This window comes from Rhinolophus sinicus, linkage group LG07 (assembly GCF_036562045.2).
Source record: "Rhinolophus sinicus isolate RSC01 linkage group LG07, ASM3656204v1, whole genome shotgun sequence".
NCBI lineage: Eukaryota > Metazoa > Chordata > Mammalia > Chiroptera > Rhinolophidae > Rhinolophus > Rhinolophus sinicus.
In genome coordinates, this window is record NC_133757.1 from 67876877 (window position 1) to 67902756 (window position 25880).

The following is a 25880-nucleotide window of genomic DNA, read 5'->3' on the forward strand; positions in this document are numbered from 1 at the left end:
ACTCCCGTGGGTGGCAACAGAGCTTTATTTACACTACGGTACAGGGGCCCCGGGGACAGCCAGGAGGGCCTGCGTCAGCTGAAGAAGTACGTGGAGTGCTTTACCTGCTCCAGGTTGAAGGACCCTGTGGAGTAGAGAGGCCGTGGGCCCGGGCCCTGGGGAGGGCAGGACCCCAACTGGCAGTTAGGAACCCCCTTCCCCTCCCTGTGGACTTACCTGTCTTGGGTACGGACAGTAGCATGTCCAGCAGCCTGGCAACTCGGACCTTCTTCACCCTGAAGCAGAGAGTAGACTGGGCGGTGAGGCCCCTGCAGGACAGGGAAGGGTGGTCACAAGCACACTGGGGATGGGGGTGCCTCACCTCGGGCCAGAGCAGAAGCGCTCCACCAGAAACCTGGACAGATCATGCAGGATGGGCTGGCTGTGCAGGCGCACGAACTGCTCCCGGCACACCTGGAGGAGGGGCGTCAGGAGCTGGACAAGGGCCTGCCCCAGCATCCCACATGGAGAGGGCCATGGGACTAGGGGTGGGCACCTGGTTCATGATGGGCACGTCAGCTGCGTGGGTCCAGAAGCAATCGTGCACGGAGACAAACGTCAGACCCTTCCTGCAGCAGGGGAGGGGTTCCTGTGAGGAAGCTCACTGAGGGCCCAGCCCCGCCCACTGGGCTGGGGACAGCGCAGTGATGTAGCCCCTCCCACTGTCCCCACCCACACGCTTCATCTTAGGAAGAAACTCCTCCGTGTCCCCCCACCCCGCTCCCAACTGCTGCCTGGCTGATCCTCTCAGTTCCACGCAGGGCTTGGCAGATGCTGTCTCCCTCTACTGTAGGGCTCTGTCCCAGGGGTCCCCATGCAGTCTTCTTCTGGGCACCAGGTCCGAAAGACACATGGCTGGGGTCCCCACCTGCTGTAGGTCTCTGCCCCAGCCCCACCTGCAGGACCTGGCTTCACAACCTGTCTCCCCCACTCTGAGGGTTCCCATCGTGTCCGCAGCAGCCAGAACAGGGCCTGCCTGCAGCAGGCAACTACTGAATGAGCGCTGTGTGGACACAGGCCTACCTGTAGCAGTGCAGGGCTGTGAGCATCATGTGCGAGGAGTCCAGCGAGTGGATGAAGTTGGGGGGGAAGCCGTTCTTCTGCTTCAGTATGTTGGGCTTCCTGTGTGTGTGTGCGTGGGGGTGGGCTGAATTGGGGGACCTAGGTACCTCTACCCTGCCCTGACCCACATCGCATCCCCTGGCCCAGTCCTCACCCAGCTACTCCCCTGCCCAGCTGACCCCCATCCTGGCCCAGCGGGACCCCCGGCACTCACTGGCTGGTGTCCCCACTGTTGCTGAAGGTGAGGCTTTGGATCCCGCCGTTGATCTGCAGGGTTATGGTGGGACGGGCGGGGTGCTTGAGGCTTGCCCTGCGCTGGGGTGGGGGTGGGGCAGGGTGGGGGGCGGGCGCGGCACTTACCAACACCTTGGCATCCTGGTGGTAGGGCTGGATGACAGGGATGCCCAGGGGCGTGACCCACTCCACCGCCGAGCCAGTGCGGGCAATGAGCCGCGCGCTTTCGGCCAGCCAGTGCTACAGGGATGGGGATAGGTTCAGGGTGGGGTACAGTCTGGGGAGCCACACCTGGGAAGGGACGAGGGGGACACACCTGAATGGCTCGTGTGCCTGAGAACATCTCCTGGAGGCTGTTGAACACCTGGCGTACCAGGTAGTGAGAGGCCTCCCACACGAACTCCTGAGGGTGGGCGGGCACAGAAAGGGGGGTGCACTGAATGGGTGGTACATTGGGGCTGGCACAGAAAGAGTGGAGTCGAGGTGGGTGGGGCACCAAGTGGATGAGGCAGCTTCCTCCATGTCCGCCCCCACAGCCCAGGACAAGGTGACCTCCTAGGACTGTACCAAATTCCTTAAGTCCATACCCCCATTTTTTAGGTGGAGAAACCGAGGCCCATGGGGCTGAGGGTCGGCTCGTCCGTATGGATCCCCACCGCCACCTCCCTGCCCAGCAATGGGGAGAAACAAGCCCTTCCCTCAAAGCTGCCTGTGGCCCAGGGGCCAATGACTCATTGGAAGCTGCGAGCTGGATTTGGGGTAAAACAGCACACCTGGGGGAAGTCGCTGAGCTCCCGGAGGCGCTTCTCGATCTGCAGGCGGCCCCCGTAGCGGGTGACCCCGTACACCACAGTCATCACTGTCTGCTTGACCACCTTGCGGCTGATGAAGCCCTCCAGCACCTGGGCCACCTGCACACCCCGCTCCGCATCCTGCCTGCGGAACACCTCCACCTAGGCAGGCGCTAGGGTGAGCTGGCAGGCCCATGGACACCGCCCACTACCCCATTTGACCCCGCCTACCAGGCCCAGCATCACCCCCTTGAGGCCTGTTCTCCTTAGTTCCCTTTTCTGACACCTTCCCTGAGGAAACCCGCCCTAAACGCCCAGTCACATCACATGTGACAGTCAAAGCTGCTGCCACAGGGTCTGCAACGCCCAGATATTCCTGGGACAGAGACCCCAGATGGACTTTGGGATCAGAATAGGTTGGGGGGCTGTGGTGCCCACCTGCGTGGCTACCCCGCTGTACACGTCCTGCGGCAGGTCAGATGGCACCAGGTTGACGGAGGCAGCCCCCACGCTGTCACGGCCCAGGGCGGCATAGTGCTGCAGGCCATTACAGGAGCCATCCTGGGCCAGAGAGGAGGCATTGAGGGGGCTGGACAGGGCTGGCGACGTATCCCTGGGCAACGGGCCACAGCTCCATGCTTGCCCAGCATGCAGCTCACATCGCCAGCTCACTGGACCCCAGAGATGAAGGGCAGGTGTTGTTACCCAACCACAAAGAGGAAACCGAGGCACGTGAGGCAGGGACGTACCTCAGGAGGCCACACTGCAAAAGCAGCTGGACCCACTGGGGCTGGCCTCCATACAGAGACACCAGCTACACATCACAGTACTCTGGGGAACTTCACATCTGTGACACCTGGGGACAGCCCACTCCACACAGGGTCCCCACCAGCTCACCTGGTGGACAGGAAAATGGGAGACGTGGGTGGCCGGGTCCCCAGCACGCACAGCCTGCGCGATCTCCATACAGCAGGCCAGGGCTTGCCAGGGCTCGTCAGCCTCCATCCACCACTTCCTGCCCTGCAGGAGGGAGTGAATGCTGGGCAGGGCTCCACCTGGTCCCAGGGCCTGGTGGGGTCCGAGTGGGACGGCTTCCTGCGCATGAATGGGAACTGGGCCAGGCCAGGTGGGGTGAGAACAGCAAGAGGGACAGCAGGGCCAGGAAGGGAGACCTGGTGCAGCTCTGAGGGAGCAGCCGTGGGGCGGGGTGGAGAGGGGTGGGACAGCTACCCTGCAGTGGGAGGTGGGGAGCAGCTGATACACGGGGCAGAGGAAAAGGCCAGATGAGTCTGTCCTCAAGGGATGATGGGGGACTGGGGTTTTGACTTTGGCCTGGAGGGGGATGCCTGTAGGGCACCTGAAGCGGCAGGAACCAGAGTGGGGGACAGTGGGAGAAGGGCCCCAGCCGCCCCTACCATCAGGGGCCGGTCTGCTGAGTCCAGGATGTCCTTCATCACCTCGTCGGCGAAGGCCAGGCGCGCCTGCAGCGACTCTCGTTTCTTGAGCCCCGTGAGGTTGACCAGATGGACCTTGAGCCAGTCGAGGCCATGGGGGCCAAGCGGGCGGCCCTGGGCAAACTCCAGCAGAGAGCGGGCCAGGTCGCTGCCCAGGTGGTTGAAGTGGGGTGGGCAGGGGTAGGTGCGGCCGCGGAAGTCCATGTTGTGGGGCAGCCAGAAGACGCGGTGCCGCAGGTGCTGTGCCAGCGACAAGCGGTACAGCGCGTCAGTCCGCAAGCTGTGCATCTCCCGTGCCACCTTCAGGCAGCGGGCCAGCTCCCGCCGCAGCTCCGCCTTGTGCTCAGGTGAGGCTCCACGTGGCAGACGGCTCTGGGGCGGGCGAGGTGCCTCAGAGGGTGGGGCCGGCACGCCCAGGCGGGGGCAGCCTTTCGCGGTGAAGAGCTTCAGCACCAGGTCCAGCACACGCCCATTGACACGCCACGCGCAGTTGCCCAGCTGCGTGAGGGCGTCCAGGGCACCGTGCAGCTCGGTGGGTGGACAGGCCTCCAGTAGGCGCTGGTGCTGCGTGGTACCCTCCATGGAGCGCATCAGCTTGGTGGGGCTCAGCAGGAAGGCGCCGGAGTGCGGCGACGTCCAGGGCAGCGGCGGGCAGAGCATGGGCACTTCAGCCGCCTCGAAAGTCATCGTGCGTTCAGCTGCCGCTGCCAGCAGCTGCATGAAGGCTGGGTGTGGCTTCAGGATCCCAATCTGGGGGCGGAGGGCACGCAACTGGTCAAGGGGTTGACCACCCCTAGGCACCCCACAGGCAAACGGCCCTAAGGTCCCATCAGTCGCCCTGATCCTGGGAGGGGCTGTGACTGCAGCCGGATTTCAACAGACCCCCACCATGGCCCAGGGGTCCCAACACCACCCAGAACCCACAGCCTCATCTCAGGCCCCTGTGCTCTGGGCGCCTCCTGCCACTGGAAACAGGAAAGGAGTCTCAAGGCCGGGAAGCTGGGTCCAACGGCCCACCTGCCGGAAGCTCCGAAACGAGTACACGTGGTAGAGCACAGGAATGAGCTTGCAGGAGCCCTGGCGCTCAGCCAAGCGGCCAGGCATCTTCACCGTCTGCACCAGCACCTCAGCCAGCTGCTTGCCAAGCTGCACCACCACGGGCAAGGGCCAGGGCTGCTCGTGGGGGGCTTCGGGCGCCCCCAGCGCCTCCCAATGTTGCCGTGGCAGGCGGGACACCACCACCTGTGGGAAGGAGCGTGGATCAGGGGTCTGGAGGTCTGGGCACAAGGCTGTACACACCGAGCTGCCTCCTCATGTGGAACGTTACAGATAAGGAAACTAAAACTGGGGGGCAGCGGAGCAGAACCAGGCCTGGGGGCTAATCCACTGCCCCAGGGAGGGAGGGGAGTAGGGATGTGATCTCTGCTGGGAGCCTCTGTTTCCCCAGCTGGAAGCCCACCTAGTCTCTCCCCAGCCCTGAGCAGGCCCAGGAGCAGCTCCTAACCCTGCCCCCTCAGGGCCTCACCGGGCTGTCGGAGGCCAGCAGGCGGAGGTACTTGAAGTAGCGCCGCTCCAGCACGCGCACCTCATCGCTAAGCTGCTTCCTCTGTACCACATGCCGGTTGAAGATGCGCAGGCCCAGCTGTTGCGCCAGGGAGAGGAGCGACTCTCCCTGAGGGGGCAGTGCCTGCAGGGTCTGGGGGTGGAGCCATGAGCCCCCTGCCTTGCCCCCACGCACACCCGGGCCCCCGCCCCACCCCAGGCCCCGCCCCACGTGCTGGCTGCCCACCTGCAGCAGGAGCCCCGCGAACTCCCCCTCGCTGAGCAGGCACAGGTAGGGGAAGAGCGAGGGGCGGCCCTCGCGGGCGGCGTGCGCCTCGTTGGCCTTGGTCTCCCGCAGCACCTGGCACAGCTCCGCCTCCCACCGGACACGCAGTCCCTGCAGGGTCTTCCGCTGCAGGGGTGGGTGAAGGATGCAGGGTCACACCTCGCCCACAGGCCCCCAGGAGTCCACCTGGAGGCAGTGCTGAGAAGGCTGGAGAACTGAGTGGCTCTGAGCACTCTTCAGAAACCGGCCCGGCCCCAAAGGTGGGTGGGCACACAGCAACCCCAGCTCAGTGGGAGAGAAAGCCAGTCTCCAGTGGGACGGGGTGGAGATTCAGGCTGCAGTACAGCCGGATGCCCAGATGAGCCCAGAGGAGCCCGGAGCGCAGTCGGGCCCCCTTACCGCTTGCAGGACCTCCTTGGTCAGCGATGGGGCCTTTTCCACAGAGGCCACGGTGACAGTGGTGGCCATCTCCACGCTGAGCTGCTCCTGGAACAGGCCTTTCAGCATCTTCAGGGGCAGGTGCTGCCTTGGGTAGGACGCAGGGCGGTCCTGCAGGTGGGGACAGAGTCCATGAGGCCCAGGTACCTGCCCTCCAGACCTGTGTTCCTCATGGGTGAGACCTGTCCACCCCGGACGTGGAGAAGACCAGCTGGCCACCCTGCACTGCCCAGAACTCCCACCCCCAAACCACATGCGGTTTTCCTGCTCTCCTGAAAATCATGCATCCTGCACATCACAGCAAAGAGGCCCGCATGTAAAATAGCCATGCTAGTTTATAAACAGACAGCTGTGTGTTTGCCCAGCCTCACGGGCTGAGTGCGGGACAGCCAAAGAAGACCACATCCCTGGATGCTACTCTTTCCTTTTTAAACTTACAACTGCGTGAATGTGTGACTTGCCCCAAAACAGATAAATTAAAAATAGCAAAACCCAACACACTGAGAATCAAACACATAGGTCCACACACACACTTGTACACGTACACCCACAGCAGCATGATTCACCACAGCTGAAAAATGGACACAATCCAAGTGTCCATCAGCTAATGAACAAATAAACACACAGTGTGGCCCATTCACACGCTGGAGTGTCACTCAGCCGTGAAAAGGAAGGAGGCACTGACACTCGTCACAACGTGGATGGACCTTGAACACACGGTGCTCATAAGAGAAGCCGGACACACAAGGCCACACAGCATGATTCCATTTATGTGAAATGTCCAGAACAGGCACATCCACAGACAGGAAGTGGGTTCGTGCTTGATGGGCTGGGATTTCCTTTTAGGGTGGTAGAATGTTCTGGAATTATATGTGAATGTACTAAAAAACACTCAATTGTACTTTAAAAAGTGAACTGTATGGTGGGGGGATTATAGCCCAATAAAAACAAAGGCATCTGGGTGGCTGCGCCCACCCTCAGCACTTTCCCTTACCCTGGAAAGGGGTGCTGGGGTCTCAGCCTGCCCACTGCCCATTGCTGCTTAGGCTAACCCATCCCAAGGGAGTTACGCTGGCTCTGCTAGCTTGTCTGTGCTCAGCCTACAGCTGAGTCCCCAAGTGGGACAATAACCACTGTGGCTGGGGTATCCAGAGCTTATGGGGCAGCCTATTCCTCCCTCAGGCTCCTTGCAGCTTCAGCCTTTAGGTCGAGGCCCTGCTGGGGACCAGGCACTTGCCAACCCTGGCCTCTCAATCTCCAAGGAGCAGGAACGGGGTCTCTAGGACGCTGGCACTCAGTGAGGAGAAATAAAGGGAAGGCTGAGATTCCTGGTGACCCCACGGGGACGGGGCAGCCCTGGCTCAAACCCCATGCAAGGAGACCCCACCTGCAGGTGCCAGGCAAAGGGCTGGGGCTCACCTTGTCATAGATGTCCCTGAGCAATGGGGAGGTGTTGACTTGGGAAGAGAGCAGGGGAGGCTGCGGAGGGCTGAAGGTGGGCTCGGCCTTGCGCACGGCACTCAGGAGTGCGACCTGGTCCTCCTTGCACAGCGCCACACTTGTAAAGAGCTCCTGAAGCTGCAGCCCATCCTGGGCCATCTGCTTCAGACACCTGCGGGGGACACAGGGTGGGCGGTGGACCCTCGACTCACCGAGTCACCCGTGACCACCTTGCAGGTCTCAGTACCAGGCGGCACAAGCCAGGCCACTCTTCCCAGCCCCTGCCACGTGGCTGTGTCCCCAGCAGGACCACACCGACACCCCCCACCTTTGGATGGTGCTGGCATCCTGGTCCAGCCGCCCCATGCACAGCAGGGCAGCCGCGTAAGACAGCAGGTCCGGGGAGAAGCCACCGTCTTTCAACATGAAGAACACGTAAACCAACTCTTTGAAGGAGCCCTGGGAAGATCAAGTCAGAGTGAGGGTCTGGGGGTGGCCCAGAATCTGCAGCCACAGAATCAGGCCAGAAAAGGGCCACTCGTGGGGAGTGGGGAGCTCAGCGGACAGACAGCCCCATCTGACATTGCTGTGTGTAGCAGAAATGCTGGCACAGTGGTGACATGGCTGGGTCACACAAGAGGCTTAGGGTCCTCGGAGGGAGGGGTGTTAATACTTTTCAGTTTTGTGGATATGAATGTGCACAATTTCGGAGCAGCTAAAAAGGGTCCCCTTTCAAGGTCATCTGGCTGCAAAAGGCTCCTCAAGTTGTTACCTTTTCAGAGGACCCATTTTCAGGTTTGTTGGTTTTCTGTTGTTTCTCTTCTCTACCTTGGTCTACTTCTTCCCGACCACCTGCTTTCCTCTAGTTTCCTAAGGTGGGCATTGTGTTACCAGCTGGAGACACTCTCATCTGCCCTGAGCGCTGCTCTCCTGCACTGTGACTGTGGAATGCTGTTTTCCTCCCATCATCTCCCAGTGCTTTCCAGTTTCCCTTATAACTTCTTGGACCTGCTGGTGGCTTAGGAGTGCCGCTGTTGATCCTTTCAAAGGGAAAATTACCCCAACGCTCTGGCCAAAATCCTGCAGCCCTCATGTTAAGATGAACTGTCCTGTCAGGGACCACTGGCCAGTAGCCTGGGTTTGGAGGCACTGGTTTGAATGACCTTGGATGGCTGCCCACTTCTGCAGTCACAAGGGACCCACAGTCGTTTAGCTTAAATTTCAATTAAATATCCAGTTCTTCAAGTGCTCAGTAGCTATCCAGGCTGGTGCAGAGGAAGTATACATCCAGAGAGGGTCCATGATGGAGAGCAAGGGGGCTGTGGAACTCACCCCCTCCCACGAGCAAACAAACACACAGCCACATAGACAACAGTTACTCCTGCAATAAGCGAGGGCTGAATAAACAGCTTCTGAACAACAAAGGAGAAAGAGACCAGCAGAGAAGGCTGGGGCCGGGGTGCCCTCTCCATCCATAGGGCGGCTCTGTCCAGGGACTCTGATCTACCTGCAAGGCCTTTGCAGCGCTTTGCCAGACACATAGCTGGAGCCCATTTCCGCCTGAACAAAGGCAGCAAGCCGGGTCCCTGGGTCCCCACACACACCTCCCCACCTGGAGCTGCTCCTGTCCAGTGGGCCAGTGTCCCCAATGCCTTAGGCACCTCCTTGGCTCCTACCAACCTGCCAACCACCCGGTACACACAGCCAACACAGAGGCCGCTTCTACCTCAAGCCACTTTCTCAATAATGGAAGAGAGAGCTATTCTGTCAAATTCATATAAATAAATCATAGAGGGCCGGCCCGGTGGCTCAGGTGGTTAGAGCTCCGTGCTCCTAACTCTGAAGGCTGCCGGTTCGATTCCCACATGGGCCAGTGGGCTCTCAACCACAAGGTTGCCAGTTCAATTCCTCGACTCCTGCAAGGGATGGTGGGCAGTGCCCCAGGCAACTAAAATTGAACACGGCACCTTGAACTGAGCTACCGCTGAGCTCCTGGATGGCTCAGTTGGTTGGAGCGTGTCCTCTGAACCACAAGGTTGCCGGTTCGACTCCCGCAAGGGATGGTGGGCTGTGCCCCCTGCAACTAGCAACGGCAACTGGACCTGGAGCTGAGCTGCGCCCTCCACAACTAAGACTGAAAGGACAACAACTTGACTTAAATAAATAAATAAATAAATAATAATTTTAAAAAGGATTAAAAAAATAAAAATAAAAAAAATCATAGAAATCAAATGAAACAAAAAGACAGACTATCTCTCAAATGAAGGAACAAGAAAAATGTCTCCAGGAAGAAAACCCCAGGGAAATGGAGACAAGTAATTTGCCTGATAAAGAAGACAAAAAGGTCGTAAGGAGGCTCATCAAACTTGAGCGGGAAATACAGAAACTTAGGGAGAACTTCAACAAATAGTTAGAAAGTGTAAGAAAGAACCAAGCAGACCTGAAGAATACAATAACTGAAATGAAAAACATGAGAAGGAATCAACACAGATTAGCTGACATAGAAAAAAGGATCAGCAACCTGGAAGACAGACTAGTGGAAATCAACCAATCAGAGCAGCAAAAAGAATAAACGAAACAAGGATAGTTAGGGGACCTCTGGGATAATGTCAAGCATTCAAATATTTGCAATAATACAGACCACAGAGAAGAAAGAATGGAACAGGGACTATATTTAAAGAAATAACGGCTGAAAACGTTCCTAACCTGGGAAGACAAACAGACATCCTGGTCCAGGAATCATAGATTGTTTCAAACCTGACAAACGCAAAGAGACCCACACCAAGACATCCTGTAGTTAAATGGCAAAGATTAAAGATGAAGGGACAATCCTGAAGGAAGCAAGGGAAAACAATGAGTTACGTACAAAGGAAACCTCATAAGGCTGTCAGCTGCCTCCTCAGCAGCAACGGTACAGCCAGAAGGGAGAGGCAGGACATTTAAAATGCTGAAAGAAGGAACCTACAACCTAGAATAATTTACTCAGCAAGGTTATCGTTCAGAATTGAAGGAGAGATAAGAGTTTCCTGGAGAAGCAAAAACTAAAATGGGTTCAACACATTTAAACCAGCTTTACAAGAAATGTTAAAGAATCTTCTTTAAGCAGAAATAGGAAAATATGAGAAAAGAAAAACATCACACAGGCAGAGCTAAATACTTAATAAATACAGCAACTAAGACATTTAAAAACCTACTACAAAGTTCAAACAAAAAAGTATCAAACTCAACTCAAACTCAATAATAAGTAGTTAGATACATAACACAAAAGGATCTAAAACATGGCATCAACAACAAAATGTGGAGAGGGGAGTGAAAATGGAGTCCTTATAGAAAATATTCTAACTTAAACGCCTATCAGCTAAAAATAGACTATCGATATAGAATCATATACAACAACTTCATGTTAACCACAAACCAAAATTTAAAAAAGACATACAAAGAATTAAGAGAAAGGAACCCAAACAAAACACTAAAGAAAACCAGCAAACCACAGGGAAGAGATCAAGAGAAGAAAAAAGGAACAGAGGAGAACTATAAAAGCAACCAAAAACAATGAACAAGGGCCAGCCCGATGGCTCAGGCGGTTGGAGCGCCGTGCTCCTAACGCCAAAGGCTGCCGGTTCGAGTCCCACATGGTCCAGTGGGCTCTCAACCACAAGGTTGCCGGTTTGACTCCTCGATTCCCGCAGGGGATGGTGGGCTGGGCCCCCCTGCAACTAACAACGGCAACTGGACCTGGAGCTGACCTGCGCCCTCCACAACTAAGACTGAAAGGACAACAACTTGACTTGGAAAAAAAAAGCCTGGAAGTACACACTGTTCCCCAATAAAATCCGGTTCCCCTTCCCCAATAAAATCTAAAAAACAAAAACAAACAATGAACAAAATGGCAATGCACACGTACTTATCAATAATTACATTAAATGGATTAAAGGATCCAATAAAAAGATACAGGGTGGATGAATGAATTGAAAAACATGACCCATTTTTATGCTGCTTACAAGAAACACTTCAAATCAACTTGGATGTCAAATATAATTAAAACATATGTATATTTATAGTCACAGGACGCAAAGTACAACATAGGTAATATAGACAATGGTATTGTAATAGCTATGTACGGTGTCAGATGGTAGTAGACTTGTTGGTGTTATCAATTTGTGAGGGAGGTAAATGTCTAATCATTATATTATTTTGTACACCTGAAACTAATAAAAAAATGACAGGAAAAAAAAATTGAAAGCCAAGACTAAAAGTATAGGCGTGGAAAAATATATTCCATGCAAATAGAAACAAAAAGAAAACTAAAGTAGCAATACTCATATCAGACAAATAGACTTTAAAACAAAAAATGTAAAAATGACAAAGAAGGACATTACATAATTATAAAGGGGTCAATCCAAGAAGAGGATATAACAATGATAAACATCTATGCACCAACATAGGCGCACCTAAATACACAAAGCAAGTGGACATAAAGGGAGAAACTGACAGTAATACACTAGTAGGGGGCTTTAATACCACTCACATCAATGGATAGGTCATCCAGACACAGAATTAATAAGGAAATAATAACCTTAAATGTCACATTAGATGGGATCAACTTAATAGACATTTATAATTTATAGAACATTTCATCCAAAAACTGCAGAACATTCATTTTTCCAAGTGCACATGGAACATTCTCCAGGATAGATCGCATATTAGGCCCCCAAACAATCTTCAATACATTCAAGAAGACAGAAACCGTATCAAACGTCTTTTCCGACCACAATGGCATAAAACTAGAAATTAACTTCAGGAAGAAAACTGGAAAATACACAAATATGTGGAGACTAAACAACATGCTATTAAACAACCAATGGATCAAAGTGGAAATCAAACAGGAAATCAACAACAACCTTGAGACAAATGAAAACATAACTTTTCCAAATTTATGGGGTGCAGAAAAAACAGCTCTAAGACGGAAGTTCACAGGTAGTTAGTTATACAGGCATACATCAAGAAATACGAAAAATCCCAAAGTGAACAATCTAACTCTATACCTAAAGGAACTAGAAGAAAAACAAACAAACCCAGAGGAAGCAGAAGGAAGAAAATAGTTAAGATCAGAGTGGAAATAAACAAAATAGAAAGTGTCAAACCTTTAGCCAAACTCATCAAGAAAATTTTATTTATTTTTTCCATTTAAATAAAATTGTACAAGAAAAGTTACAACTGACACCACAGAAATACAAATCATTAAAGAATATTACAGACTATTATATGCCAACGAATTATTTGACACTCTACAAGAAATGGATAAATTTCTAGAAGTATATAATCTTCCAAGACTGAACCAGAAAGAAATACAAATCTAAACAATGAAATGACTAGCAATGAAATTGAAACAGGGCCGGCCCGGTGGCTCAGGCGATTAGAGCTCCGTGCTCCTAACTCCGAAGGCTGCCGGTTCGATTCCCACATGGGCCAGTGGGCTCTCAACCACAAGGTTGCCAGTTCAATTCCTTGAGTCCCTCAAGGGATGGTGGGCTCTGCCCCCTGCAACTAAGATTGAACACGGCACCTTGAGCTGAGCTGCCTCCCGGATGGCTCAGTTGTTGGTTGGAGCACGGGCTCTCAACCACAAGGTTGCCAGTTCAATTCCTCGAGTCCCGCAAGGGATGGTGGGCAGCGCCCCCTGCAACTAAAATATTGAACACGGCACCTTGAGCTGAGCTGCCGCTGAGCTCTCGGATGGCTCAGTTGGTTGGAGCGTGTCCTCTCAACCACAAGGTTGCCGGTTCGACTCCCGCAAGGGATGGTGGGCTGTGCCCCCTGCAACTAGCAATGGCAACTGGACCTGGAGCTGAGCCCTCCACAACTAAGACTAAAAGAACAACTTGAAGCTGAACAGAACCCTCCACAACTAAGATTGAAAGGACAACAACTTGACTTGGAAAAAAATAAATAAATAAGTCCTGGAAGTACACCCTGTTCCCCAATAAAGTCCTGTTCCCCTTCCCCAATAAAATCTTTTTTTTAAAAAAAAGAAAAAAAGAAATTGAAGCAGTAGTCAAAAAACTCCCAACAAGGATCCAGCCTGGTGGCTCAGGCGGTTAGAGCTCCGTGCTCCTAACGCCAAAGGCTGCCGGTTCGATTCCCACATGGGCCAGTGGGCTCTCAACCACAAGGTTGCCAGTTCAACTCCTCGAGTCCCGCAACGGATGGTGGGCTCCACCCCCTGCAACTAAGATTGAACACGGCACCTTGAGCTGAGCTGCGCTCCCGGATGGCTCAGTTGGTTGGAGCGCATCCTCTCAACCACAAGGTTGCCAGTTCGACTCCCACAAGGGATGGGGGGCTGTGCCCCCTGCAACTAGAAAACAGCAACTGGACCTGGAGCTGAGCTGCGCCCTCCACAACTAAGACTGAAAGGACAACTATTTGACTTGGAAAAAAGGCCTGGAAGTACACACTGCTCCCCAATAAAATAAAGTCCTGTTCCCCTTCCCCAATAAAAAAACAAACAAACAAACTCCCAACAAGGACCAGATGGCTTCACAGGTGAGTTTTACGAAACATTCAAAGAAGAATTAACACCTATTCTTCCTAAACTATTTCAAAAAGTTGAAGAGGAGGTAAGGCTCCCAAACTCATGTTACAAAGCCAGCATTACCCTGACACCAAACCCAGATAAAGACATCACAAAAAAATAAAATTACGGGCCAATATCCTTGATGAACATAGATGCAATAATTCTCAAAATATCAGTAAACAGGATTCAAAAGGATCCTACACCACGACCAAGTGGGGTTTATCCCAGGGATGCAAGGATGGTTTGATATCCACAAATCAGTCAACATGATAAATTAAGAAAATGAAAGATAAGAACTGTATGATCATCTCAATAGATGCAGAAAATGCATTTGACAAAATTCAACATCCTTTTATGATAAGAACTCTCAATACAATGGGTATAGAAGTAAAGTACCGCAACATAATAAGGGCATATATGACAAACCCACAGCTCACACCATACTCAATGGTGAAAAGCTAAAAGTGTGTCATCTCAGGCCAGGAACAAGACAGGGACGCCCCCTCTCACCATATCTATTCAGGCAAGCAATCAGGCAAGAGAAAGAAATAAAAGGCATTCAATTCCAAAAGGAAAGAGTAAAACTCACTATTTGTCGATGACATGATACTATATATAGGAAAGCCTAAAGAGTCTACCAAAAAGCTATTAGAAGTGATAAATGAATTGGGTAGAGTTGCAGGAAACAGAATCAATATACAGAAATCTGTTGCATTTTTATACACCAATAATGAATGATGAGAAGAAATTAAGAAAGCAATCCCATTTACAATTGCATCAAAAAGCATAAAATATCTAGAAATAAACTTAAACAAAGAGGTGAAAGGCCTCTATTCTGAAAACTATAAGACGCTGAAGAAAGAAACTGAAGAAGACACAAAGAAATGAAAGGATATGCTGTGCTTGGGGGCTGGAAGTGTTAATGTTGCTAAAATGTCCTTCCTACCTAAAGGAGTATAGAGTCAACGCAATCCCTATTAAACTACCAATGCCATTCTTCTCAGAATTAGAACTAATCCTAAAATGTATGTGGAACCACACACACACACACACACACCCTCAAATAGCCAAAGAAATTTTGAGGAAGAACAAAGTGGGAGGTATCACGCTCCCTGATGTCAAACTATACCATGAGGTGTGGAGGAGAGACGGTTCCACAGTGATGCTGCCTGACCCTTGAACTAGATCCAGCCAGATCCAGCTAGATCCAGCCAGAATAGAGACCGCTTCCCCGAAGCCCCCATGGAGACTGTCCAAACCCTCCCCTGTGCCCCAGACATGCTGGTTCCTGGGATGGGCCCTCACCCTGCCCCACACAAGCATAGAAGGTGTTTTCCCCTATCCGGAGCAGGTCACACCCCAGTATCCCCACCCATCCTGCTGTCCCATACAATCCCTTAGCCTCTTACATAGCACAGAGGATAGCCACTTTGTCTTACCTCTGCCCAAGATATCCCTTGTGTAGAAGTTCTCTTAATAAACTATTAATTATCAGACTGGAGTGGCAGCCTCTTTCTTCAGTCTTAACCTGCCCTCCACATACAGAGGTATATTTTCTGTCTCGGGGCTTTTCCCTGGGTCTGCGAGTACTGACATTAAGCTACCATAATCAAAACAGCATGGTACTGGCATGAAAACAGACACATAGATCAATGGAATAGAATAGAAAGCCCAGAGATAAATCCTCACTTATATGCTCGATTCATCTTTGACAAAGGAGGCAAGGACGTACAATGGGGTAAAGACAGGTTTTTCAACAAATGGTGTTTGGAAAACTGGACACATACGTGCCAAAGAATGAAACTGGGTCACTTTCTTATGCCATATACAAGAATAAACTCAAAATGGACTAAAGACTTAAATGTAAGACCTTAAACCATAAAACTCCTTAGAGGCAGTAACCTCTTTGACATCCATCTTAGCAATATCTTTTTGGATACGTCTCCTCAGGCAACCGAAACAACACAAAAAATAAACAGGACATCAAATTAAAAAGCTTTTGCGGGCCGGCCCAGTGGCTCAGGCGGTTAGAGCTCCGTGCTCCTAACTCCGAAGGTTGCCGGTTCGATTCCCACATGGGCCAGTGGGCTCTCAACCACAAGGTTGCCAGTTCAATTCCTCAAGTCTCTCAAGGGATGTGGGCTCTGCCTCCTGCAACTAAGATTGAACACGGCACCTTGAGCTGAGCTGCCGCTGAGCACCCGGATGGTTCAGTTGGTTGGAGCGCATCCTCTCAACCTCAAGGTTGCTGGTTCGATTCCTCGACTCCCGCAAGGGCTGTGCCCCCTGCAACTAGCAACAGCAACTGGACCTGGAGCTGAGCTGCGCCCTCCACAACTAAGACTGAAAGGACAACAACTTGAAGCAGAACGGTACCCTCCACAACTAAGATTGAAAGGACAACAACTTGACTTGGGGGGAAAAATAAATAAATAAATAAATAAATAAATAAATAAATAAATAAATAAATAAAGGCCTGCAAGTACACTCTGTCCCCCAATAAAGTCCTGTTCCCCTTAAAAAAAAAAAAGTTTTTGCACAGCAAAGGAGACCATCAACAAAACAAAAACACCAGCTTACAAAATGGGAGATGATACTCACTTGCCAATGAGGGATTAATATCCAAAATATATAAAGAATCCATGTAACACTAAAATATAATCCAATTAAAATTTGGCAGAGCACCTAAATAGACATTTCTCCAAAGAGGATACACAGATGATCAACGTCACTACTCATCAGAGAAATGCAAATAAAAACCACAAGGAGGTACCACCTCACTCCTGTCAGAATGGTATCATCAGTAAATCAACAAACAGCAAGTGTTGGCGAGGATGTGGAGAAAAGGGAACCCTCAGGTACTGTTGGTGGGATTGAAAATTGGTGCAGCCGCTATGGAAAACAGTATGGAGGTTCCTCAAAAAATTGAAAACGCAACTATCTTATGACCCAGCAATTCCATTCCTGGGTACTTATCCAAAGAAACCCAAACTACTAATTTGAAAAGATATATGCAGCCCTATGTTCACTGCAGCACTATTTACATTAGCCAAGATATGGAAGCAACCTAAGTGCCCATCAATAGAGGAATGGATAAAGAAAAGGTGGTACACACATACAATGGAATATTACTCGTCAATAGAAAAGGATGAAATCTTGCCATTTGCGACAACATGGATGGACCTAGAGGGTATCGTGCTGAGTGAAATAAGTCAGACAGAGAAAGACAAGTACCATATGATCTCACTTAGGTGTGGAATCTAAGAACAAAACAACTGAATAAACAAAACAAAACAAAAACAGATTCAGATGCAGAGAACAGCTGATAGATGCCCAAGGGGAGGGAGTAGGGAACGGGAATAAAAAAGTATTTTTTAAAAAAGAACATTTCCAATGCCGCAGAAAGTTCTATTGACATTACTAGGCTAAAAGAAGCATGTTTATTCTACCTTTTGAAAACATTTTTTTAGTAATATCATCTATGTGAAGAGACACAGTTTTAAATCTCACGTACCCTCCCGCTCTCCTAAACACACGTGGAGCTGGAAGCCCTAGGTTAGGTGGCCTCCCCTCCCAAGAAGCTGGCGGGACCCCACTTTATAGATGAGAAAGCTTAGGCTCAGAGAGAAGTGAGTGGTGAGACTGCCGAGCCCCATGCCGGCCACCAGGAACCATTGCTCAGCAAGTCGAGGATGCCATGCAGCTGCCACACAGCGTCATGGACCAGGGCTCATCACAGACACTTCCTGCTGTCACAGGGCTCTTCGCTGGGGATTCCAGAGGGCTTGTGGCCTTGGACGGGAGGGCACAACCCTTTCATCTCCACTAACTCAAGGAACTGAGTATACCTCTTACAGTGATAGATGCTGGCAAGACACCAAGTGACTGTCACCCAGGGAGACAGTAGGCATCTCCACGTCACATCATGGTGACACAGACACTAGTCACCAGGCTGCTCCTGGGCCTCACTGTGTATCAATCAAGCTCATCAAGTCTCCACCACAGATATGCTCACGTGTCGGTCCCTGTATCTTCAAACAACTGGCTCCTTGGTCCCCTAAGCAGTAACAACTTGTCCTATGGTTCGAATTAGGGCCACCGATCCATGGGAGGGAGGGTGGGGGGAAGTTTTTGTCTTGCAAGGGCATGCAAAGGACACTCTCCTAAACAGCCAGAGTCAAAGAAAGAATCACAGGGGACTGGAAAGTAGTTGGAGACGAAGAAAAGGAAAACCCACAGAGGTTGCTAATGCAGCACCCACTGGGATTGGGACGAGCATGGCCACGAATGCCTGCGTTCAGATGGAAGGGTCTCAGGACAATCGATCTCAGGAAACCAAGAGGAACGCACTGAAGCCAAAGCACGGATGTCACCATCCCAGGGAGGGTCTGCAGCTGCCCCAGATGCCCACAGCACCGAACAGGTTCCGAAGCCCAGCTCAGGGATGGGAAGGAATGCCCTAGAACAGAGGCAGGGTTTTTTCCTTCTTTGATCCTTTACAAAATTTCTTTTGAGGGCCACATGGGACTTAGTCATATATCCAAAAAGCCTAAAAGAATTATTAAAACAATAACACAGCGCTGGAACTCTGGGCCCAGAGGACAAGGGTTGGAACCTCAGTGCTGCCACAGGCCACCTGTGCCAGGCGGGGACCCCTCCCCCGGGGCAGGAACCACTCACCTTACGAGCCCAGCCGTGCAGGACAGCGTTATACATGGGCAGTGTGAGTCCACGCTGCTGCCGGGCCCTGCCATGCTGCATGACCAGCACGTGGTGAGCGAGCGCCACCTGGTCTGCCAGCACGCAGCACTGCAAGAAGGCCAGGAGCCTCTGCTGCTGGCCCTCAGAGCGCATCCTGGCCCTGCTGTCCGCCGGGCCCTGCTCCTCGCCGTGCAGCCTCCACGGGGCCTCCTGTAGCAGCCAGTCCAGCTGCTCCTCCCACGGACTCCCAGGGGTGTGCAGCAGCCATTGCTGCAGGCGCGCGGCCAGCTGCCTGCTCAGCAATCGGGGCTCCACACGCAGCTGCTGCTTCCGGGCCCGCTGTTCTGCCCGCTGCTGCAGCTTCATCTCCAGCTGCTGCTTGCGCTTCTGCATCACGCGCTTCTCCTTGTCCAGTTTCCGAGCCCAGCGACCACTGAGCCCTAGGGCGGGCTCGACCCCAGCCTGCGCCTTCCTGGGTGGCTGGGAGCTGCCAGCCTCTGGGAGTCGAGCCACATCCACCCGCCTCTCTGTCACCTCCGACACATGGTCAGCCTGCAGCTGCCGCGCCCTGGCCTCCAGCACTGTGGGAGGCAAAGAACAAGGATGTCCGGGGGCCCCTTTTCAAGCTCCCATCTGTCCACACCCCGCCGGCCTGGAGGTGGGAGGTAACTGGTCTCACCTGCTCTGCGGGCCTCACTTCTAGGTATTCAAGGACACTCCCACATGTCCCTGGACTTCTGGGCATGTGCACCCCACTCACCCATTCAGCACCTCACATTCAATGTTCCAAACAAGCTCCTAGCATCCCCTCCCCATCTGTCACTGCAGCTCTGTCCTTCCCGGTGCTCAGCCCAGGACCCCAGGGGATCTACACTGCTCTTCCTCCACGTCCAGTCTATCTACAGATCCCCAGGGCTTTGGCCTCAAAATCTACCCAGGTGCCCCCATTCACTGTGCTCCAACCATAATGGCCTCAGGGCCTTTGCACATGCTGCTCTCACTGAGTGCAAGGCTATCACCAAGGTGCCCAGCCCAGCCCTGCCCATGCTGAGCATGACTAGCAACTCTGTTCTCTGTCGTCTGTCCCACAGTTGCCAGGACACCAGGCTACAAGCCCTGAACCATGTCTCCTGGGGATGCAGGGCTCCCATGAGCCTCCAGCCACATTCCCGTCAACTGATCAACACAGAACCTTGTTTTCTGTTTCTGTTTAAGACACCTTACCTCACAAACTGTATTTTGCTATGTATAATGTGCACATTGTTGCCCAAATTTGTGAGGGAAAAATAAGGACGTACATTATACATGGGTAGTACTAATTTTGTATCTATCTATCTATCTATCTATCTATCTATCTATCTATCTATCTATGTTTTTAATCCTTTTATTTATGCTTATTGCTTATGAGTTAAAAGTGTAACTCTAGAAATCAACAACGATATCCACATGCAATAATCAGTTTTTGAAATACAATAATCGGTTTTGTTGAACTTACAACGAACTTACAACGAGGAAGAGTTCTTGGCCTTCTATGATGTAAATATAGTAAATTTGTTACCAGTTTGTAAAATTTCTTCTACTCTGTATCTGTTCTTGTGTTTTGTAATTATTTGTTACATAAAATTTCTTGTACCATATATGTTAAAAAAATAAATACTAAAATTCCTTTATGATACAAAAAACAAGTACCTAAATGTAAACAAATAAAATTTTGAATTAAAAAATTAAAATGAAAGATTTTTTTCCCTGAAGGTCTGAACCAAAAACATGGGTCTGCATTATGCACGGGAGCACATTATACACGGCAAAATACAGTACATTGTTTTCTGTGTTTCTGTTCAAGAACCTTACTTCACACACATCGTGTTCTGTGTTTTCTATGTGTGCTGCTGTTCAGGACACTTTACCTCACGTACACTGCTGATTCAGTGACATCAAGCTCACGCCTGAACGCAGTGACCTAACACACGCATTTTCTCCAAAAGCCAAGGCACAGCTTTCCTGCTCAGGAACACAAGACAGCACCTTGGTTCTACACCTGGAGCCATTTAAACAGCAACATCACCAACAAACAGCACAAAAATGCAAAAGCATGGGCACCAAGTACACCCTGAAAAGGACATGGTTTACAGGATGCACCAGGACAAAGCAGAGCACCCTTAGTCCTAGCCCAGCAGGGCGTTTGCAGTGTGAAACTCTAGTTTGCCACACTGCACAGGTCTACACACGGCCAGGAGGGCACCTTGGGCATTGATCTGGGGTGCACGTGTCTACACATGGCAAGGAGGGTGCCTCGGGCACTGATCTGGGGTGCACGTGTCTACACATGGCCAGGAGGCCGTCTTGGGCACTGATCTGGGGTGCATGTGTATACACACAGCCAGGAGGGCGCCTCGGGCATTGATCTGGGGTGCACATGTATATACACGGCCAGGAGGGCGCCCTCGGGCACTGATCTGGGGTGCACGTGTATACACACAGCCAGGAGGGCGCCTCGGGCATTGATCTGGGGTGCACATATATACATACGGCCAGGATGGCGCCTCGGGCACTGATCAGGGGTGCACGTGTCTACACACGGCCAGGAGGGCGCCTCGGGCATTGATCTGGGGTGCACGTGTCTACACACAGCCAGGAGGGCGTCTCGGGCACTGATCTGGGGTGCATGTGTCTACACATAAGATACTTTGAAAATATGCCGCGTGTGGAACCAATGTACCTGCCTCTGCCTCTGCCGGTCCCTAACATCTGCCCCAGAAGCAGAGGGCTGGCACACAGCAGGGGCGCTAGAAACATGCCTACAAATGAACAGACAGGTATGAACTCTGCCCCTAGAGTGGCTGGAATACAGGAGACACTAGAGACGCACAGGGGAGTCACAGGCTAGGAAACATTGAGGAAGAAATGAGGCAGGCTTGAGGGGCAGGAGGGACATCTGAGCCGGCCTGAGACGGGGTGGGGAGTGGGAGGCATAAGCAGGCCCAAAAGCCCTGAGGCGGCCCCAGTGGCTACTGGCAGAGGCTGAGGTGGGCACAGGCCTGAGAGTGCGCTCTGCATGGGATGTTTAGGCTGGGCAGTGCTGTCATGTGAATCAGATTTCCAGAATGTTCCTCTGGTTGGATATATCTGGGCTTTGCTTTAAAATAACCAGGTGGGTAAGAAATAAAAGGGTTTCTGTGGAAACTTGTGGTACTTGTATGCTTACTTCTGAGTGTGTAAGTTGCAGAAGGTGTGTGTTAAGTTGCAGCAAGTGTGTATAAGTTGCAGGAGGTTTACGTTGCAGGAGGTTTGTGTAAGTTTCAGAAGATTTGTGTATGTCGCAGAAAGTGTGTAAGGTGCAGATGTGTGTCTAAGTTATACAAGATTCGTGGAGGCGGGATCCTGAGAAATTTTATATGTGGTCAAGCTAACTAAAATTGGAATGAATAATAAGTCAGTTGCATTATTTATGACAGTATACGGGATGCCAAAAAAATGTATACAAGTGGACACTTTGGTCAACGTTGCTCAAGCAATAGTTCGCCGTAATCAGAAGTGTCTGGACGCTGATGGTAACCACTTTGAGCACCTCTTGTAATTGCAGAAGTCAAACGTGACTTGGATTCATCTTTTTTTATTGGTATATATTGTTACAATTTTAATGGTTTTTCTTTTCTTAAAATGTGTATACATTAAAAAAAAAATGTGTATACATTTTTTTGTCACCCTCTGTATATATGTGAACTCTCACTAGATCTTTAACCATGTCATTTTTAAGTCTTTTGTCGTTTACAGACAATTACTGTTTCACTCTGAATGCTTTTATGAAACTGTTTCTACAAAAATGTTTTAACTTTAGAGAAATACATGGAAAAGACTGACACTCTAAGATACAGATTTCTAATTAACGTTAAAATCACAACACTGAATATGGTAAAGACTTACAGAACTCTGAGGAAAAACCAGATTCACAAAACTACCAACAAAATGATCAAGACCAACAAGAATAACATGGGACTAAATGAACTGATAAGGATGATTATAATTTTTATGACTTTTTATATAAAATATTACTGGGTTTTGAGCCTTGTTTTCCAGATATAAGAATTTTTTTCGGGCTGGACTGGTGGCTCAGGCGGTTAGAGCTCCATGCTCCTAACTCTGAAAGCTGCCGGTTCGATTCCCACATGGGCCAGTGGGCTCTCAACCACAAGGTTGCCAGTTCAATTCCTCGCGTCCCGCAACGGATGGTGGGCTCTGCCCCCTGCAACTAAGATTGAACACGGCACCTTGAGCTGAGCTGCCGCCTAGCTCCTGGATGGCTCAGTTGGTTGGAGCGTGTCCTCTCAACAACAAGGTTGATGGTTCGACTCCTGCAAGGGATGGTGGGCTGCGGCCCCCTGCAACTAGCAATGGCAACTGGACCTGGAGCTGAGCAGCGCCCTCCACAACGAAGACTGAAAGGACAACAACTTGACTTGGAGAAAAGTCCTGGAAGTACACACTGTTCCCCAATAAAGTCCTGTTCCCCTTCCCCAATAAAATCTTAAAAAAGAAAAAATTAACATAAGATCGGGTCTTATATTAATTTCAGCTCCAAAAGACGCATTAGAGCTGATTGTTTGGCTAGGTCTTATATTCGGGGAAACACAGTAGTTACACACACAGTCAAGTTTAATACGTGGCAATGTCAGCCCCAATGAAGGTACCAGATTTGGAAGAGTACTTTTCCCATGGGCAAGTATTGCAATGAATAAATACACGATTAGAAACTTATCCAAAACCTCAGAGAAAAATGCTAGAGCTACCACCAAAACACAGCGAGGAAAAATCTTTTAAGTTCCCTTGCATGAGTTATATTAGACAATGGAATTGCTCTTAGCCATATATCCTAGCTGAGCAAGATGGGGTGTGCTCTGTTGTTGTTATTACCTTCTGTTGTACCTGGATAAAACACCTCTGGTAAAATAGAGATGGAACAAGATGAAATCCAGGCACAAACCAAATGATTGCATCCAGTGCCTGCCCACTGACACCTCATGGTTGTCTGATATCTTCAGCTGACTGCCCTCTGGCATTGCCTCCTGGTTCAGATTGATTCTTCAAATTGGACTTAGCATTTTGTTATTATAAAAATGTTTGCCATTATAAATCTTTGTTTTGCACAGCTTGGTGTTATAAAGACACTACTCTGATAATAGTTGCTCAGCACTTTGAAATAATCACTAAGGCCTACGAAACTTCACAGGAAAAACCTCCAGAAACTAAAGATGTTTGCCCTTAAGGAAACATGATGGCAAAGCCTTCCTCTGTGCTGGTTGGTGCTCCTGCTGTTCAAATGTGGCCTAACCCCCTAAGAAACCACTTTCCCTCATATGTGGGGCATGTCACACCTGGAATGACCTTCCTGGTGACAGGGGACTGACAATGGGATGACATACCCAAAATGAGCCACCTGACAATGGAGGACCAAATATACTTTTAATAACCGATTAGTGCTGCTTTCCAATAATTGATCACTGACGCTTTCAAGCAAAGAGCTTGAATAAAAGGGAGAAAATGTAAAAATAAATAAATGGAACCACTTTAAAATGAAGCTGGAGCTGCTATCCCAGAGGAACTGCCTTGCTGGTCCCATGCCTCAAACCTCTGAAATGTTAAAACAGGGCAAAATAATCTTTGGACCAGGACTAAAGCAACATTGTGCCCCAAAGAACTGTGCAGAATTAGCGTCACCACGTTGTCATCTGCACCAATAGCAATGCCTTCCATCTATGGATGTAACTGTTCCCCTTCCCTTTCTCTTAAATGTCCATCACCTTTGTATCCTCATTGGAACACTATTTGGGCTTCTGCCTGAATCAATGTATCCCAAATAGTTCTTCTCATTGATCTCAAATAAATGGCTTGTTGCCTCTCACTTTGAAAGGCCTTTTAAGTTCACAATCCCATCAGGCACACATGGATCAGTTCAGGATTCTAATCCTGGCTCTGCACCTGTGTGTGGCCTTGGGCCAGTCTCTCCGGCCACAATTCTGTGCTTCAATTGTGTGGAAAAGGGGAACCTGGTGGGTTTTAGGGAGGAGGGAATTATAAGTGCTCACTGTGTCATCGCTGCAATGGGCCCTGGGGACCACCAGAGAGGTGAGGACCATGTTAGTTACATCAATTTACAGGCCGACATCCCTTGTTCTGGGGACACTGTGAGGAACAAGGGAGGTGACCCCTAGCAGAGAGACCAACGTGGGTAGGGAGAACAATGAGAAAGGGGCTTCAAGCCCCAAGCCATAGGGGCGCCAGCTCACCCTCCAGCAGCTCCGCGTGGCCCCAGTCCTTCCGGCGGTCTTGCTCACAGGGGCTGGCAGAGCTCCTTCTGCGGCCCCAGATGCCACGGAGGGCTCCTGCGGGACAGAGAGGAAGGCTGAAAGGTGCTGGTGCTGCGGGCCTGGGGGGTCCTCACATGCACAGATATAGCAGGATCCAGGGGCAAAAACACCCTAAATTCAGTAGAAACTGTCCGTGCACACAGTTCTCACAAGGGAAAGAAACCAAGAGGTCAAAGGTGAAGTAGACCCAATACGCTAAGAAAACGGGTGAGGGACAGAGGATAAAGGGTTCCTCGAACTAAAAGCACAGCGAGTTCAAATGTCAAAAGCCCTAGGTCACAAATAGGGGGTCAAGAGGCTCCAAAGGAAACCAAGAGTCAAAAGTCAAAGTGCCCTGCCGACCCCCGTCAGGAGAGTGGGCCAAGGGTCAATAAAAGCAGGGTTGGTTCAGTGGGTTCCCTAGAACCGCAAAGGGCAAAGTTCGGGGGTAGCTAGATCCCGGGCTGAAAAGCCAAAGGTCACGGCCAACTTGCCGGAGGGCGGGAGTGGCAGCGGCCGCGGCGTCGTTCCCCGGCCTCCCCTGCGTTACCTTCCTCAGCCAGGAGGCAGGGACAGCCCGCCGGCCACAAGGCCCACCGGAGCCCAGCCGCGCCGCGACCCCAGCGCAGCGCCGACATGCCGTCCGCACGCGGACCCGCCGCACGGCCCGCTTCGCGCCTGCGCCGCCTGCGCCTGCCGGGAGTTGTAGTTCCACGGCATACGGCGGCTACGAAGGGAATTCGCGGCCGGAAGAATACCTTCGGAACCATAACTCCCAGGAGGCAGCGGAACCCCGGAAGCGAAAGGGCATGTGCCGACACAGCCCTCTGATTGGCTCTTCCTCTGTCAGGGAGGGGTGGGACAGAGTCGTCGTTTGGACTACACCGGGTAACTATAAACTGTCTTTGGAAGGACTCAGAACCTGCATTTTTTTTTCTTAATTAAGGAATACTCGCCTAATAATTAGGACAG

At 50.9% G+C, this 25880-nt stretch overlaps 1 protein-coding gene across 2 annotated transcripts; it reads right to left on the reverse strand.

The window, feature by feature from the left end:
• Positions 1 to 7: 7 nt before the first annotated feature.
• Positions 8 to 25638, reverse strand: POLRMT (RNA polymerase mitochondrial). 2 transcript variants are annotated; one of them, XM_074337361.1, is made up of 21 exons: positions 25459 to 25637; positions 24849 to 24944; positions 18544 to 19145; positions 7615 to 7745; positions 7266 to 7458; positions 5808 to 5957; positions 5370 to 5534; positions 5106 to 5276; positions 4598 to 4822; positions 3542 to 4330; positions 3024 to 3146; positions 2565 to 2687; positions 2109 to 2288; positions 1652 to 1738; positions 1462 to 1575; positions 1316 to 1368; positions 1063 to 1161; positions 536 to 608; positions 362 to 453; positions 217 to 275; positions 8 to 124 (listed from the first exon to the last, which is right to left on the reverse strand). In XM_074337361.1, the coding sequence occupies exons 1-21, from the start codon at positions 25544 to 25546 to the stop codon at positions 75 to 77; spliced, it is 3663 nt and encodes a 1220-aa protein (XP_074193462.1). In that variant the 5' UTR covers positions 25547 to 25637; the 3' UTR covers positions 8 to 74. The 2 variants fall into 2 exon arrangements, with proteins under 2 accessions (XP_074193462.1, XP_074193463.1); XM_074337362.1 differs by lacking the exon at positions 5106 to 5276 and having other exon boundaries at positions 25459 to 25638.
• Between the last annotated feature and the right edge of the window lie 242 nt (positions 25639 to 25880).